An 18,147-nucleotide genomic window follows, 5' to 3' on the forward strand; every position below is an offset into this window, starting at 1 on the left:
GCCAAAGCGAGGCACCACAAAGTGGAACTTGCTGTTTATGGATTGTGCAATGGAACAGTAAAGACAAAAATTAGAAATTTCTTTGGAAATGAATTCACATTCACAGAACCAAGATTATAAAAGGTGAAACTAACAAAAAGGGGTTATGTAGGTTGAGAACTTAATGCAGCAGGATCCAAACAATAACTCCCAAGATTTCATGCCACTCAGATGCAGGGAGGCGCGTGAAACCTAAATCTGAGTTTCGTACAAGTGATGAAATGCCTTGCAAGCTAATTTATTCATATGAAAGGAAATTTATAAAGTCAAATTCTCGTAACTTGAACTGTCGTGTCTCGGGATACACCTGTACTACGTTTCTCAGGAGCATGCATTTGTGAGCAATAAAGTCTTAAGACTAATGGAGAACCCAAGGGTTAAGGCAAGCAGGATGCTCCCTTGTGGCAGGAGCCTCCATGTACAGTGTGCGGTCACTTAGAGTGGGTGCGCCAGTGTTTTTCATGACTTCCTGCAATTCTCAGGGTTTGTGGCTCACGAGTTTATCCTGGATGTGAGGCCATTTAAAAAGACTGCAAACATCGAGGCTGTGGATGTTGCAAAGAGGCTGCAGGACTATGGTAAGTGGCCCTACTAGGAGGGCTTGCTGGTGGTCTGCTGAACACCACATTGTGGTGTACTGAAGCTACCCATGTCCTGAGTTGCTTTGTAGTCCTTTGCAGAGAGTTTCCGTGCATTTCATTTTCATTTTTTTTTTTAAAAACTTTTTTTAATCACTGTAATTCCTCCCATTTCACTTTCTTGCTCCACAATGGACAGGGTTCCATGCCCCCACCATGTCATGGCCTGTGGCTGGGACCCTGATGATTGAACCCACAGAGTCTGAGGACAAGGCAGAGATGGATCGCTTCTGTGATGCCCTTGTGGGCATCAGACACGAGATCGCTGAAATTGAGGAGGGCAGGATGGACTCGCGCATAAACCCCCTGAAGGTGAGTCCAGAGCTCTGGAGGAATTAAGTGGGTTAAATAGCTGGTTATTAAAATGTTTAGGTGTCTGGATGGGGGGGTACAGAGGCTTTGCTAGAGCTGACTGGCTCTTTGGTTTCCCTCTGCTACAGATGGCTCCCCACTCCCTGGCCTGCATCTCCTCGTCCACATGGGACCGACCATATACACGAGAGAGTGCCGCCTTCCCCATGGTGAGTGACCGCAACTCAGTAAATTCCTTTGTTATCCGTGTTTGTGCCGTTTTGTGGATGTTGTGTTCATGCTGACCTATGTGTGGATTTTTATCTCCATCTCAGTACATTCTTTTGGTTCTGTGTAACTTCCCCCTCCCTTTCTCCTCAAATCCTCAGCCATTTGTGAAACCAGAGACCAAATTCTGGCCGTCCATCTCCAGAATCGATGACATTTATGGCGACCAGCACCTGGTGTGCACCTGCCCACCCATGGACATTTATGAGTCGCCTTTCGAACAGGAAAGGGCCTCGTCTTGACAGCAGGGCCACTGATTGCACCAGTCATCTCACAGTGCATTCAAATCAACACTGTATATTTGTTTTGTCTCCCACTTGGTGCACTGCAAGTGCCTAAGATCATCACTTTCAGATTTAAAAATAACTTTTGCATTTTAACTTCTGGTCTCTGTACTAGAATCATCAGTTACACATGGACTGATTGACTTACTTTGTATGTATAGATTTTTTTTTTTTTTTGTTCTTGAAAAGTGTGGTTCCCTTAACCTTCATCTGTTTCACCAAAACATCAATGATGGTTCTTTGAAATAGTCACAGGGGTAATCTTTTCTAATTAACTTTAAGCAATTGATTATAAAAGAATAAAATGTTTTGAAAATACTGACTTTCTACTACAGTGGGGTTAACACTGAGGTGGGTCTTTTGGCAGACAGATCAAATCCTAAATTATTGAGAACAGGCCCATGGATTCACTGTACGATATGGAGATGAACTGAACACCTCCCTCCAGCATCAGCACTTAACCTCAGTTTTGACTTTACCCTTATTTGCTATTGCTATGGAAACCACTTTGTAAGAACAGACATCCTCTTTAAGTACAGGCTGTGGTTTCTCCAGAAAACCATTATGGGAGTCTGTGGAGCTGTTAGGAGCATAAGTGGAAAGATTCAAATGCAAGCCTTGAATGACCAGTTCCTCTACCCTGTAGCCAAATTTCGTAAGACATATGCAATGACCCCCCCCCAATTGCCCCATGAAGTGTATTAACTGGAGCACAACACTGGTGTGAGAGCCGCTAGAGCATTTTCAGGGCAAAAGCTGTAAAGTATCAGGAATGTTTGTCACAGCTTTAAAGACAACCGCTACGCTTCCTGTGTTGTCTGGGAGGTGTGGTAAATCTCAGCTCAGGTTAAACTCAGAGGTAAGGTGGACTTAAACTGGAATGGGGCACAAATGCAATATACGGTGCAGATCACAAAACTCATATCAGTTTTCCAGTCTCAGCACTTCACTGATTTATACCACATGCTCCTGTTGCAGAACAGGGTTTGAGGTCTATGGTTCCTGTTCAGCTGAGGAGATGTGTGACACGTGTTGCTTATCTCAAGTCTTCCATTCTGATTTGAAGGGGTATGCAGCGCACAGCTGAGTCAAACTGCCTGTACCAGACCCCCTTCCCAGAAACGAGAGACAGGAATGCCCTTTCTTTTGGTCTTCCTTGTGCTACTGCTCAAAGGTTGCAGATTTGAATCGTATCTCTAGCTGTTGCACCCCTGAGCAAGGTACTTGCCCTAAATTACTCCAGTAAAATTACCTAGCTGTAGAAATAGGTAAATAATTGTAAGTAGCTTAACAGGGTAAGTTTTATGTCTGTGAAGATTGTCAATTATCCAGGTCATGGTATATCTAAAAACAAAGCTAAAATAAAGGCAACTGGACTTGGATGAGTTTTCTTGCAGATGTTTCACCACTCATCCAAGTTTAGCTTTGTTTTTAGATAAGGTAAGTTGTAAGCATGAGATAAATTAAAAAGTAAGGATGAGGAATTAAATTGGGGAAAAAAAAGTGCAGTAAAGGAAGTTTGTTACTGAGATCGGAAGTCATGTAAGTGAAAGTATGCACAATATGTTGATTTTAAAAAAGTTCAGAAAATACAGTTAACCTGGCAAACTGTCAAAAACAATTCAGTAAACACACTTTTTCAAATGTTGGACAAGCTTCTGAATGTCCTCAGGAAAAGGGTTTCTGCTGCGCAACAAGCCCCCCCATGAACCGCTTCCTCCATTGCCTGGGCCAGGTGCTGAATTTCTTTTTGACGGCAATGGCAGATCTTTCCATTCCAGCCTTTGCTCTTTGCTCTCTGGCTTGTACGGCTGGATCCTTGTTTTCTGTCCAGTAAAGATGTGTCTCAAAGGTATCACCTATGTCACAAAAGCAATTCAAAATATACCTACACATTTCTAAAGGTTTTGTTGGGGCAAAACGATTCCGTACTGTGCCAAGAGTTGACGCTGGATCCGCGCTTCTAATCCGCAATGAGTCCACAATGAACGAGTAACGGCACGCTGCCCTTGTGTGGCGCAAATGGAAAGGGGAGCGGCCTTGTGAACAACAGTGAAACACACCAGCAATTAACCAGACTTGTTTGGACCTGTGTCATACCAGTGTACACAAAGCTACAAAAAAGTTAAAACTTTAGTCTAAATGTTTGTGAGCTGCCCTTGTGTAGAGCACGTTTTGGAAAGTCTGCGGCACCAGGGTCACGGCTGTGGGTGCAAGTCAGTTCACAAGGAGTCTGGAGGAGCCCCACCGCCTGACTATTAGACTGTAAGCAGGGAAGGTCACTTCAGGCGGAGGGTTCCGCTGACCATTACTAAAATCATATTTGTAGGACAAAAACCACCGGGATCAGCCTTTTTGAAGTGATTGATTGTGACACTTCCGACGTCTGAACTGAAAGCGGCGCACAGAAGGGAACAAGGAGGGACTTGTTGACTCCATTCTGCCCAAAGTATTGTTTTGTTAATGAAAGAGAAAAGTTCCAAACACCAAGCGCTGGGCCTTCTTGTATCGTTTTATGAAGAACCCAGAAACATTCACTGAGTTTGTAGGAGCTCATTTCAGCCATCAATGAATATGAAGCCATTTGCTTTATGATTCTTGACACAGAAAACGATTGAAATAAGACTAAATCAGTTTCTCACAGCAACATTTTCAAGTGAATCTATGATGCTGGGTGTATAGTAGCTCTTCTGTCCTCACAGGCAAAGGACACCCTGAAAATTGTGAGCTGTCGTATAAAAAATTAATCTTGCTGGAATACCGAATCTACAGCTAATTGTTTGATTTATACTATGAATGATTTGCTTGAATCTGGAATTAACATTTTAACTGAGTCTGTAGACCCCACTACCATGACTATCTATGACTTCTGTGTTTCTGTGGCTGGACATTTTTTTTTTTTCTCATTTTTATAAACATGCAACAGAAATCATAGACAAGTCATTAAAGGCAGTGTCATTCCACTGGGATCCTGCACAGAGGATGAAGTTATTCATTAATGGAGAGGAATAAAATGGTACACGATGCAAAAAACCCTAAACAAAGTGTAACTAGTACTGTTTCACAAAAAAATGGACTTAAAAAAATATTTTATTATGTAAATTTAGTCTTGACACTAATTAACTACTGTATCCTCAAGTCATGGTAACCATAGAAACAACTGAATAAATTCCCCAGTAAACAAATATACTAGACATGAAAAAGGTGTTGAAGTCAATAAACCTCAAGAACAGAAAAAAAAAATGCATTTTGCTATTAAAATAAATTTTATATAGCCACATTTGTTAAACAACTTCATGTTCAACCCAGGGATCACTGGTAAAATAAGGAAAGGTTAATTTTTATTCATGTATAAATTATCTACAAACTGTTATCTGTTTATGTGTATGACAAATGATCAGATTTACTGTTAGAATGATCAGTGATAATTTCATGACAATTTAAAGTCTACCTAAACGGTGCCGATTTTTAATTTAAAATGAAAATGTAATAATTTCTCAAGACAAAACACGTTCTCCACTGTTTACATGGGTGTTCTCACACAGCGCGAAGACGTTGACGATAAACCGGTGGCTAAATTGCCTGCAGTGTGCGAAAGCGTGAAGTAGAGCGAACGAGTGTGTGTGATGGTTGTTCCATGGACTGGCATTGTGTTCACTTTTCACTCCTGTAGCCTTACATACTAAATCTTACATTTCTGGAAGTCTTTGTAAAGCCTATTGCTGCTCTGGGTCCCATCCTGTCTCTTCCAGCTCTGCGGTGAAGGTGTGTAAGGAGAGCGATGGGCTTGACTGAACTGAAGCCATAGTGAAAAGGCCTTGGTATGGTTTGGTGAAAAACTGATAGGACCCTTTATGATTTACAGGAAATAAACAGCATTATGCAGTTTTTACTGTGTTGGGATCAGCTGAAAGACCACAGTATGATGGTAAAGTTACTGCACGGAAGATTCCGGGCTTTGCAGAAAGATCTTGGACTTTAATCAAATGACTAAATATGCAGTAGAAGTGCCTCTGAGAGTCACGTGACTAAGGAGTAAAAGTTTGCCTCAACTTGTGAGGGAAGGTGGCCATCGTGTGGAGAGATGCTGCTTTATAGTGGTGGAATTTCTCACATGTTCCCAGAATGAGCAAAGCTGTTTGAGTAACCGATGCTTTTCTCCAAGCTATTTCACTCCGTTCGCTGCGGTACAAAACGAGCCGACTCCTATTTGGCCAACTGTACACGCTGGTCTCCCAGATTATGGCAGCATTTGGTTTGTCAAAGCAATGAACGAGTGTTGCCATAGTATTTACTGCTGGGACTTTTTTAATGTTAATATGGACTTAAAATCTTATTACATCTTATTCATTTATTACATACATCTTCAGGACTTTTTCTTGCCATAAAAGAAGCCCTCAGATCCAGACAAACCAAGATATGTTGTGGACTTTTTCGTACTGTTAATGCCCTAATTTAGAGACTTATTTTTAAGTCCCAGCTACAGGTGAATGTCAAAGAGCTCGATTTCCCAGTATCTTAGATCTCATGAACCGGTAAAAGACCCGAGTTCATCGAGCCCTTTGTTGGGCCCCAGTGGTACCGGGGAGCAACAGAGCCGGGGCTTCAGGACTAGAAGGCCACCCCTTAGACCTGATCACAAGGGCTCTGGTCTGCTTGGACCTCCACCCACCATCCTCAGCTCCTGCTGACTGACTGGGACAGCATGTTTATTCGGGTCACTGCTCTCCCCAGGCATTTGCTAAGACCACCTCTCAGACCTGTAGCGTCAGAAGCTGCAGCTCCGATAGTCTCCAGAAATAAATCTGTGCGTTGTCTTATTCTTATTTTTTCCCATCGGCACACTTTGGAGAGATCACTATCCGGAGTATCAGTTAATGAAATGACTCCATATTACTGAGATTTAATGCATTGGTTCCATGCAAAACAAAAATGTTCAGAAATGTCAGGTTATTTTTGGTGAGCGCTCTGTAAGGGGTTTCTGCGCATATTTGGCATTTAAGGAATGCGAATAATCTGCCCATCTGGCTTTAAAGTGCAGAACACTTAATCCGCCCCTGTGTTCTCAGGAGCTCCATGCCTTTGAAGAATAATTCAACAAATTATTTTCTCAAGCAGTTTGCATGAGATCGCCGCTGGCAAGTCCATCAGCAGTAGGTGAGGTGCACGTCTTCATTGCCGACACCACCACCGTCCCCACCGGCTGCCAGGTGTCCTCGGTCCATTACTGCACCACATTCCTCCCACTGCGCTCCATGGTAACTACCCCTTTACCGTCCTCTATCTTCAAAACGGCACGTAACTGTATGTGCTGTAACTGACTCATTCTAACAATGAATTCTTACATCTGAGGATAATTCAAATCACACGCATCTCTCCACTGCTGGAAAGTAAAAATGTTAGAGGATATAGACACTAATAGTAATTGTGCATGTTTTATTAACTCATTTGCATATTCATTCTATCTCATGTGTGATACTTATTTTTATGTTAGTCAATAGACTAAGAACTATTATAATAAATCATTATCTGTTATTAGGTAGTAGTAACTAACCTAGGGACACACACATTTACTAGACTGTTATGTTAAAGGCTTCACACTGATTAGCTGTAATGAAGTAAATTAGATCTAATCCCACCCCAGCAGAACTTGAAAAATGAAATTTGACAGCAAGAATTTTTGGAACTTTTTGAAAATATCCTCAAGATAAGACAAACATGCACAAATTCACACAGCATAAAAGTTAAAATTTGGATTTCAGGATATCTGCGAAGAGAAAACCCGCTCAAGTCCTTGGCGACCATCCCTCCAGGCACTGCAACATGGATTCTGTTCAGCTTTGACAGTTAAGAAAATTATACATAAATATGGAAATCGCAACAACCAACGATTGCTTCAGTAAGGTTCAAGGTGCTGCTGTTTGGCGTTTCACAGCAGAGCAGCTTCACATTTCTCGCTCCGTTTACATAAGCTGACATGTGCATCAGTAAAGATGTGTCTGAGAATCTATAAATCTTCTCCTGCACTTTCTAAGCCTGCTTGAGTCTCTAATGCTCTAGACCTTCAGCAAACATAAGAATCAATTTCCTGAGCAGTTAAGCTTTCACCTGCAATGAAAGATATTCAATGTCAAAGCCAAAATGGAAGGAAGGAAGGAAGGAAGGAAGAATGAGGTTGTTTGGCATCAGCTGAGTATCATCACTCGCACTCTTTGTTGATAAGTTCTTATCGTAAGACAAGGTCGCAGTTGTCTGGAGCTTATTCCACAACCATAGGGCAATAAGCTAAGCATGATACCAGTCCACTGCAAAGTATTCACACACAATGGGAAATTTAGAGCCACATGTGTTTAGACTGCGTGAGGAAACCAGAGCACTGACAAAAAGCTCCAATGAACATGGTGAGAACATGCAAACTCCACACAGACTGAACAGGGATTGAACCTACAACTGACCGCACATCCCAATTTTATAATAACAACAACAACTCCATGGTACTGTCTAACTGCTCGAGTAATCATGGGAATTATCCTTCCAAATAAAAGAGCAATTTCTCAACCCTGAGTTTAGCCGAAAGGTAAAAAAAAGAAACGGATGAAATAAAAAAAACAGAATAAAGGAGAAAGAGAATTTAAAAGAGTGTTTAAAGACTATGTTCCCTGAACAGGGGGGCGTGGTGGTGCAGTGGGTTGGACCGGGTCCTGCTTTCCAGGGGGTCTGGGGTTCGAGTCCCGCTTGGGGTGGCTTGCGACGGACTGGCGTCCCGTCCTGGGTGTGTCCCCTCCCCCTCCGGCCTTACGCCCTGAGTTGCCGGGTTAGGCTCCGGTTCCCCGCGACCCCGTATGGGACAAGCGGTTCAGAAAATGTGTGTGTGTGTGTGTGTTTTCTGAATAAGTACCACTACCATTTAGCCACCTGCAGTGGAAGGTCTGTATACTGTGCTCATCAATTTAGAATTACTTACCAGTGTATACAGCCAGATAATTTTAACCCCGTCAGGTCAGGGTACGTACTTTGCCCGGAAGAGCTACAGTGGAATTTGCCACTCGAACACGTTGGCGTTGGTGGCAAGGTGACAGTCCTGACCACTGCACTACCTGCTACTAATGTAAAAGTAAATCATGATTCGTACAAAGTGAACGTTCAAAGATCCCACCAAACATGCCAATGGTGATGCACACCCAGAAAGTCAGAGAGAAAACAGCCGTCCAACGGCAGCCAGTCATAGGAGGCTTGAAAGACAAAGTAAAGAAAGTTCGTGAACTTCCTTGCCACTGATGATCTACGTCCTGAGACTTGAGCTCTGCGGTGGCTGTGATAAAACCAGTGAACACTGCTGAGGATCCATGAGGGTACACACACGTGCCTGCAGGCAGGGTGGGGCTGCTGTGGGGTTCTTTTATTCAAGTGAACTAGACAAGTATGACCCGTACTGACCTGTACTACAGTATTATCAGGAATCTACAATATGCTGGTGTCTAATTTCATTCTGTTCACCTCAAAGCAAGCCGTCTCATTAGAAACCATAAAAACAGAAAACGCAGACATAACCTGCCTTAGAAGAAATACAGTTGCTGGGGCTCGCAGGTTCTTGCAGCTTCATGCACTATACATCCCCTTACGCCCCAGGTCCGCGGCATTTCCTGGGCTTACAACCACCTCCGAGCTGCTATTTGGTCCACTGTTGCACAAACCCCCGGTGTCTCCTTTTGTGGACGGGCAGCCATGCAGCTCAGGGTTGAGTCCCTGCTCTCTTCCAGCTGCCTTTTTTCTCTGCAGCAGCAGGTCCACGAGCACCACAAAAATGCCAGATACAATGAAACAGACTCCAGAAAGGTAGAAGCTGGAACTGAAGTCACCAAACCTGTCCACCAGCCAGCCTGTGACAGAGTAAACACACACATGGGGAAGGTCAAGGTTAAAAGTGAACTTAACACCGAAGCTGCTGTTAGGCACCGGCATCACGCTCACAGAGCTTATGCTCACATTTTTGTTTTTTTCTACATGTGTATATGAAGAACCACTTGTAGGGATAAGCGATACGTTGTACAGTAAAGCACATAACCATCCAAGGTATTGCAGGTCTTACAGAGGTGCCGAAATGCTCACAATGATTCATCAGCTTCTCACCTGCAGCTGGTGGACCGATGAAGCCGCCAGTGCTGCGCAAGAGCATGAAAAGGCCCAGGCCACTGTCAAACGCATCCACCCCGACCACGTCAATGATAGACGTGACGTGAATAGCCACGATGCCTCCAAAGAGGAGGCCACTGAAAGAGGAGAATACCAGCAAGGCAGCGTAGCTCCTTGCAGTGGGGAGCAGAAGTTGGACCACCCCCAGCAGTGTCACCACCACCACCAGGAGCTGCAGGTTGCGTATCAACCGGGCGTTGGCCAGAAAGCCGCAGGTCAGCCTGCCCATCAGGTCTCCCAGCGCCATCACCGACAACAGCGAGGTGGCCCAGTACGGTTCTAGGCCAAGGCTGCTGGCGTAAGGGACCAGGTACAAGGGGAGAATGAAGAAGCCAACAGCTGCGAAGACAGCAAAGAGTATGTAGAGTTCCATCTCCCGTTTCTTCAGCAGAGACCACTGAAAGTTCAGTTTCACCTCCTCCTGCTCACGCACGTCAGAATCCCCAAGCTCAGGAACGTCCGTCGTATCGAGCGCAGGGCTCCGGCTCCGGGTCAGGGGATGCTTCAGGGGCCTCATGAGGGCCCCACACACACATAGATTGAGCTGGAGGCCCCCAATAAGCAGGAGCGCCCCCTGCCAGGTGAAGGTGTCGATGAACCACTGAAAGAGGGGGCTGAAGGCAATGGCGAAGATGCACTCTCCAGAGCTGGCTATGGCGTACGCTATGGAGCGCCACCGGGAGAAGTAGTGGCTCACCATGCTGTTCGCTGATATCCACGACAACGATATTCCCAAGCCTGAAGACATGAGAAGCAGAGGGAAAATGTACAGTTCAGCGAAGAGCAGCAGCTCAAAAACAGTACGAGCCATTGCCTGTCATTGACCAATTGTTGGACCAATTGCTCCTGACTGAATGGCCTGAAACAAAGCAGGAACCTTTCATGAAACACGGTTCTAATTTCATTAATCCTGCCTTGTCTCAGAGTTCCAGGAGTAAGGATAGCAGCAATCCTCCAATCCTAAACAGAAGAAACGTCCTGCTAAACCTCTGAACGTAGAACATCAGTAGTCAGTACTGCTGCTTGGACTTGAGCAGCAAGTGTTGCCAACCCATTGCACACAAGACAGTAAAATGGAAGAGATGCTGTCTGCCCATCAGCAGGTTCTAAGAGGTGGGAAGGAGTTGCGTATTTAGCGACCTGCCAAGATACTGTTGTCAGTTCAACTATTCCGCCTTGGACAAAAATGTGATGTTGCCCATTTCCACAGTGCTTGGGGGCGTCAGCGTTGGCAGTAGAGAGCACAGCTCAGAACCAAACTGCAGCCTGATCAACAGATTTTTAAATGATGGTTTTAAATGAAGATAAAATGATTTTAAAACCGGAGCTCCGGAGCCGTGGAGTTATTTTATTATTTATTATTATTTTTATTTTTTATAGAGCGCTCTTCTCACGTAGTGACATAGAGCGCTTTAACACAGGCATACAGCAAGAAAAATTGATACAAACAAGACAGTCAACTAATGGCTACCATAATGAAGAACTTATTATAGAGCTACAAGTATACCTACCTTGCAGAAGGCCCATAGTCAGGTAGATCCAGGGAAGGCTCAGTCCCAGTGAGGCAAGCACCATTCCCAAGGCAGACAGACACCCCCCCACCATGATGACGGCACGCTGGGAGAAGCGCATGCTCAACACGCTGGCACCTGGGGCTGGAAGGAGAGACGGCTACAGCTGGTCAGCAGAACTGGAGCATCTCTATGCAGGCAGTGATTGAGGGATACCAATCATACCATAGTAAAGGTTCAACAGGACAAGTAGTGAAAACGTATATCGAGGGACAAAACGAGAGCAGGGACCACCAGCCCAAGACAAGACTCCAGCACAGCGTGATATTCTAGTCACGGATCCTGTGAACCAGTATGACAATAAGTACCTCCCAGATGGAACATGGCAATGGCAATAGAAGTGACCCAGGATGTGGTGCTTGTCAGAACACCGAAGGACCTCTGGATGTCCAAAAAGAAAAGGCCAAAGTTCTTTAGAACAGCTGCTGTGAGGCCCATGGCGGTGAAGGCAGAGGCCACAACCACCCAACCGTAGCCCCCATCTGGGGGCTTAACCCCGGAGTCCTTCATCAGTCTTAACCCTGCGAACGGAATAAATAAATAAATTAGTCAATGAAAAAAATCTATCAATCAATCAAGCACACACTGCAAGATATGTGTTTACAGGCAGTGACACATTTTTCATTAGCTGAATCTTTTCACACACACAAAAATTTCTGAGGTTAGGAACACAAGTTGAACCAGAAGATTATAACTTGTTCTATAACTCCAAAGCCACTTTTACCAGTAACTCAACCAATAAACACTCAATAATACAGATGTCTCAATTTATTTGTGGGTTACATTCTGTAAAAATGTATAATAAATCAAAAAGTCAGCAATTTTCATCTGCTTTGAGCTGCAGTACAGTTAAATCAAAATTATTGAAAAAAGTTATCAAAAACAGCCTCCTGATCAATGTGAGCTAATGACTGATTGATTGACACACAAAGTGCGTCCAGCTTTGTTTATTATCTGCACTATGATCTCCATGGAAACAGTTCACTTCTCAGTGGCGTTATTATAGAATCGCAAACTCAGGAACAGCAGACAGGAGCAGTAAACACCTCAGAAGCATAGTTGAATTGATGGGGTCCCATACCCCCCTCTGGTGTGTTTTACTGACTTCTGTTGCCTGGATTGTGTTCGCTCTACTACAGAAATGAGAGAAAACAGAAATGATGCAGCTTTTGGAAAATATATACAGAAAAAAAGGTGTGTCTTCAGAAATGCAACTGCACCATTTGTGATGCAAGGAGCAAATGTGTGCCATAATTTCCCATCGTGCTTGTGTTTGAGACAGACTGGATTGCAATAACACAAGATAAATGCACAGATTAATTTTTATCTCCTAAAATACTCTTTTTTCAAGGACTTTTTATTTAGACTGAGTAGTGTGTGTGACCTGTGTCACATTTAAAAGGCATGTGACAAACAGCAGCGTAAACAAAGGCTAAAGATGTGAAAAGGCAGTGATTTGTGTTTTTGTTGTTACTATGCTGAAGATGCACAGCAATAGAAAAAAAAAACATCTGGAGGCAGACCAGGTGATAAAGGAAAAGCTGAAAGCTGTCAGGTCTCGTAAGAAACCATCTAAAAGCACTGCAGGTGAGTTAACTGGTCCGGACAGCAACTGATAAAAACTCATATAAGACCCCTGTTCCTGCTAGATAAAAATATAAACTGCAAACTATTCAGGGTTTTCATGCTATTTACTCTATGCAGCAACAATATTTTTAAGCGTATTTTAAAGATGCAACCATACACCTCAATATCAGAACAGTGACCCCTCAGTTCAAAAATTAGACAATTATAAACATAACGCAATACACTTTATTGAAGATGTTGAAAATGCCAGGGCCGCAGTAATTCATAAATGTTCCGCCTATTCACTGATGTTCTGAGGAACACTGTTGAAATGGTAAATGACAGTCATGTTAGTGACAACACACACACACACACTGGCTGAAGCCACTCATCCCGAGCAGGGTCGTGGCAAGCCGGAGCCTAACACGGCAACGCAAGGCGTAAGGCTGGAGGGGAAGAGGACGCACCCAGGATGGGACGCCAGTCTGTCACAAGGCACCCCAAGTGGGACTTGAACCCCAGACGCGGCCGCCAGAGAGCAGGACCCAGTAAACCCGCTGCGCCATCACGCCCCCTAGTGACAACACACTTTGTACAATTGTTCAGTTACACTGACTGAACACACACTTTAGGTGCGCGTATGTGTAAACGCCTGTTTTTCCACTCACAGCAAAACCTTCAGACCCCTCTCCAAGGTTCAACGGGCCAGCTGTGCCCAAGGGCACCTCGGCAGACGAAACACACAGCGACACACTCGACGTGTCCCTCGCCTATCATGAAATCCAGGACACCAGCGCAGAGAGCGTACAGTTAATAAGAGTACGAGTGAAATGCAGCAAACGACTCATTATTCTAGGGAAACTGAAGGTACAAAGCAGCACCTGAAGGAATGCGGCAAAAGGCAATGCTGCTAGTTATTTACTCTCATTGACACTGTTTTGTTTGTTTGTGCAGTATTCCTATTGTCCTTGCCCATAGTCTGTGGAGAAGCATTCGGGAAGATTTTCATGATACACGTAAATGGTACTTGTATCTATGACAATAAACTTGAAACTGTAACATCTCTGAAGAAAACTGTTGGACGTGTTGGACGCTCACAGCTTCCATGACACGAACGCTGATCGGACTCGACATCCCAGCAAAAATCCTTGCTAATTCAGCCCGGATGGGAATTTTCATTGGCCGCTGTCAGAAGAAAGCTACTAACGAGGTAGAATTTTATGAGGGTTACTTATAAGAACAAACACATTCTCTGAACCCCTTGTTCCATACAGGAGCCCACCCAGCAACTCAGGGCATAAGGCCGGAGGGGGAGGGGGACACACCCAGGACAGGACACCAGTCCACCACAAGACACCCCAAGCAGGACTTGAACCCCAGACCCACCGGAGAGCAGGACCCAGTCCAACCCACTGCGCCACCACACCCCCATCCTTATAAGAACAGTATGAGTCAATTTATTGATCCATCCATCCATCCATCCATCCATCCATCCTCAGCTACTGCTGTTCATAGAGCATGAAGCAAAGTTATAACCTGTAGCCCTCAAAAAAAACAGGGTCCTGTACGATGAACAAAAACATATATCCATGTTTCATACAATGAGCTTATTAATGAACACAGCGGCATTTCACCCGTTACATCGTCATTCTACTTCCATACACGTACTTCATTCTTTGTACTACACTTTACCTCAACGCATGTAGTTGACTGAGACCAGAAGTTTGTAACTGTAAATGTTCATAAATCCAGTCTCTATGGCACATTCCATGAAAGCTTGATAACACGACTGAACGCATAACTTTATTCACAGGTTAGTTTCTATTAAAAACATCAGACACAGCCCAGTGTTTCGTGGCGGACGGACACCGAGACTCCGAATCCTCTGAGCTCACACACTCTCTGCTCGCCCTGCTCAGGGAAAACATGCAAGCTCCACAGAGACGGCACACTCTCCGCTGCACTGCCCACTGTGTGCGCCGTTGATGAAAACACACTAAAGTCTTACAAGGAATTTCCTGTTGATTTCAGCTCAAACCAATGTTTCTAACAGCAGCTGCCCCCGAGAATACATCGACAACATTGAGGTGTATTACTAAGATTTTGTTGCCCGTGACGTTATGGACCCACTTCTGGTCCCAAATGCATTTATAAACTCAGGTACTAGTGTAGAAACATGTGACTATCAACTCAGTTATTGAAGTCATACAGGCAGTTCAAATAACATGAATAGCCTGACACTTCCATAAATAAAGTCCTCATACCATGGTCAGATGAAGGTCATCTAAGGTCATTCATTTGTTCGTAAGGCCGTACAGCAAAAAGATCTTGTGAACTTTCTTCCTTTTCATCAATACCAGTGAGGTCAAGGGTGGACCCTGTCTCATATCCTGTGCTGATGGGGTAAAGAAGACCACTGCAAGAGCAGATACACTGCATGAGGAGATACTGATAAAGAATAAATGAGGCAAAATATAACATTAAAAGACCAGACGGAAATATTTCTGCTAATTTTTTGTTAAACAAATTTGCTGGTCTCATCACTGCCATGTATATAATAGCTTTTAGTTTTGCATTTTGATCAATTTTCCATCTGAGAAAAGATTTTCCCTCACGAGAAATAAAGGCAATTCGCCTCCCTAAAATTGGGGATTCCCAAGTGGGAGGATTTCACTGAACAAATTAATCCCGCAATGTGAGGTATGGGTGTGCAATCGTTCAAGGTCATGTGACACAGGAACGCAAAGCCACATATAACGAAAACTTATTCTTAAGCAATAATTAGTATAAATTTCAGTATCACACACCACTGATATGATGGTCCAGTTTTTTAAAAACATTATTATTATTATTATTATTATTATCAGCTGGGGGCGCGGTGGCGCAGTGGGTTGGACCGACCCCGGGTCCTGCTCTCCAGTGGGTCTGGGGTTTGAGTCCCGCTTGGGGTGCCTTGCGGCAGACTGGCGTCCCGTCCTAGGAGTGTCCCCTCCCCCTCCGGCCTTACGCCCTGTGTTACCGGGTAGGCTCCGGTTCCCCACGACCCCGTATGGGACAAGCGGTTCTGAAAATGTGTGTGTGTGTGTGTGTGTGTGTGTGTGTATTATTATTATCCATCCATCCATCTTCCTCCGCTTATCCGGGACCGGGTCGCGGGGGCAGTAGTCCAAGCAGAGCCCCCCAGACTTCCCTTTCCCCACACACCACCTCCAGCTCCTCTGGGGGAACCCCAAGGCGTTTCCAGGCCAGCCGGGAGACATAGTCTCTCCAACATGTCCTGGGTCTGCCCCGAGGCCTCCTCCCAGTGGGACATGCCCGGAACACCTCCCCAGGGAGGCGTCCAGGAGGCATCCGGAACAGATGCCCGAGCCACCTCAACTGGCTCCTCTCGATGCGGAAGAGCAGCGGCTCTACTCCGAGCTCCTCCCGGGTGACTGAGCTCCTCACCCTATCCCTAAGGGTGCGCCCAGCCACTCTGCGGAGGAAACTCATTTCTGCCGCTTGTATCCGCAAGCTCATTCTTTCGGTCCAGAGTTCATGACCATAAGTGAGGGTAGGAACGTAGATCGACCGGTAAATTGAGAGCTTCGCCTTACGACTCAGCTCCTTCTTCACCACAACAGACCGGTACAACGACCCCATTACTGCAGACGCCGCACCGATCCATCTGTCAACCTGCCGCTCCATTTTTCCCTCACTCGTGAACAAGACCCCGAGATACTTAAACTCCTCCACTTGAGGGAGCAACTCCCCCCTAACCCGGAGGGAGCAATCCACCTTTTTCCAACTGAGAACCATGGCCTCGGATTTGGAGGTGCTGATTCTCACCCCCGCCACTTCGCACTCGGTTGCAAACCTCTCCAGTGCACGCTGCAAGTCTTGATTCGATGAAGCCAACAGGACCACATCGTCCGCAAAAAGCAGAGACGAGATCCTGCGGCCACCAAAACAGACACCCTCGGCCTCGTTCCCTGGCTGCGCCCAGAAATTATTATTATTATTATTATTATTATTATTATATCATAATTAAAGTGTTTTGAACAGAAAGGATAGCAAAGTATTTTGTAGTTTCAAATTCTGACAAAAACAGTGTCCCACCTTTCTATTTAGTTCTGGCATTTTACAGTTAATTCGAGCGTAAGGAAAACTAGTAGTAGTAATAAGAACATGATCTATGTCACAAAATAATTAGAAAAATCATTCAGAAACAACACGAAAAACACCGATTCTCGTTTGCTCCCGTTCCCCGTTAATAATTTACGATGAATTAAATTTCCACGTCTCATAGAAGAGATCGAGGGCATTTCCATTTGACGATTTGTGTTCGTTACGGCGACAAATGGTTTTGCGCAGAGACACTTCGCTCGGGAGCGAGATGCGCGTCACAGAAACGCAGCCTTCAGTCTCCGCGTCGGGGACGTCACCTTTCGGAGCGGAGCGGAGCGGAGAGCGAGCGGCTGCCGGCGTCTTCAGCCCCGACAAACACCTCGCGTCCTCATGACTCCCGCGCTTCCCGCGCTGTGTGGCACGCGGCGAGCCGGGCGGCTCGCGGCGCAACGTTCTATTTATAGGGCGCGGTGCCCGTAACCACCCCCCGCCCCCGCGAGGCGGGACGCTCCCGAAGCTCCGCCGCTGGTGCCCTGTTTACAGTGACACCCGAACCGGTTCCAACAGGACACTCGAGCGTGGGGGCGCTCTGCGAATAATCCGAGGAAACGGTCGCGGTCACTTTCTGGAGAATTTCGGAGAGAGACGCCAGAGTTCGCACTTGGGACTAAGTCGGATTTCATCATCGCTTCCGTTTTTATTATTGTGAAATATTCAACGGACTAAGTGCAGCTCTCAGATAAGACATTTGCCAAACTAAGTATTTGCCCTTTAGCAAATGAGACAGCACCTTCCTGCAAACTGGGCATCAAACCAAAATATTTTATGCCGTTTTTTATGAGACACAAAGAACCCAACTCCCAGTCACAGCACACATATGAACATCATGTTCACAACACAACCTGCCAGTCTTTCACCATCACATGCCCAATGAATGAGAACACCATGTACACAAGCGTAAACATATGTCCAGAGTTCACAAAAGCACCAAGGATAAGTGTGGAAAAGCTCAAAACACTTTTTATATCATGTTAATGATTCTAACTTACTAAATATAACCAGTTGTTCGATTAATTCTGCAGTAATGTGTAATTTTCACTGTCACATGTTTCTATGTGTGTAGCCCCGTAGACGTGCTGCTGGTTTGTTAGTTTATTTTTTTGAGGGTTT

The 18,147-nt window shown here is 45.0% G+C and overlaps 2 protein-coding genes across 5 annotated transcripts in view; one reads left to right on the forward strand and one right to left on the reverse strand.

Moving 5' to 3' along the window:
- Positions 1–2,760, forward strand: part of gldc (glycine dehydrogenase (decarboxylating)) — a 20,818-nt gene extending 18,058 nt beyond the window's left edge. For both annotated transcript variants that reach the window (XM_018746479.2, XM_018746480.1), the window contains 4 exons: positions 522–617; positions 817–989; positions 1,118–1,198; positions 1,358–2,760. In XM_018746479.2, coding sequence (XP_018601995.1) covers positions 522–617; positions 817–989; positions 1,118–1,198; positions 1,358–1,498 — 491 coding nt within the window. In that variant the 3' untranslated portion in view covers positions 1,499–2,760. The remainder of the gene's footprint in view (positions 1–521; positions 618–816; positions 990–1,117; positions 1,199–1,357) is intronic.
- Positions 1–17,580, reverse strand: part of LOC108930973 (monocarboxylate transporter 13) — a 20,003-nt gene extending 2,423 nt beyond the window's left edge. The window contains exons 1-5 of one of the 3 annotated variants that reach the window (XR_001965879.2): positions 17,295–17,580; positions 11,613–11,825; positions 11,245–11,388; positions 9,671–10,471; positions 9,096–9,420 (exon numbers count right to left, since the gene is read on the reverse strand). Coding sequence is in view for 2 of the 3 variants with exons in the window: in XM_018746481.2 (XP_018601997.1) it covers positions 9,140–9,420; positions 9,671–10,471; positions 11,245–11,388; positions 11,613–11,814 (1,428 nt within the window). In the remaining variant the exon portion in view is untranslated. Of the gene's footprint in view, positions 1–8,365; positions 9,421–9,670; positions 10,472–11,244; positions 11,389–11,612; positions 13,284–17,294 lie in introns of those variants that run through there. The other 2 variants (XM_018746481.2, XM_018746483.2) reach the window with 2 other exon arrangements.
- Between the last annotated feature and the right edge of the window lie 567 nt (positions 17,581–18,147).

This window comes from Scleropages formosus, chromosome 1 (genome assembly GCF_900964775.1).
Source record: "Scleropages formosus chromosome 1, fSclFor1.1, whole genome shotgun sequence".
Taxonomy (NCBI): Eukaryota; Metazoa; Chordata; class Actinopteri; order Osteoglossiformes; family Osteoglossidae; genus Scleropages; species Scleropages formosus.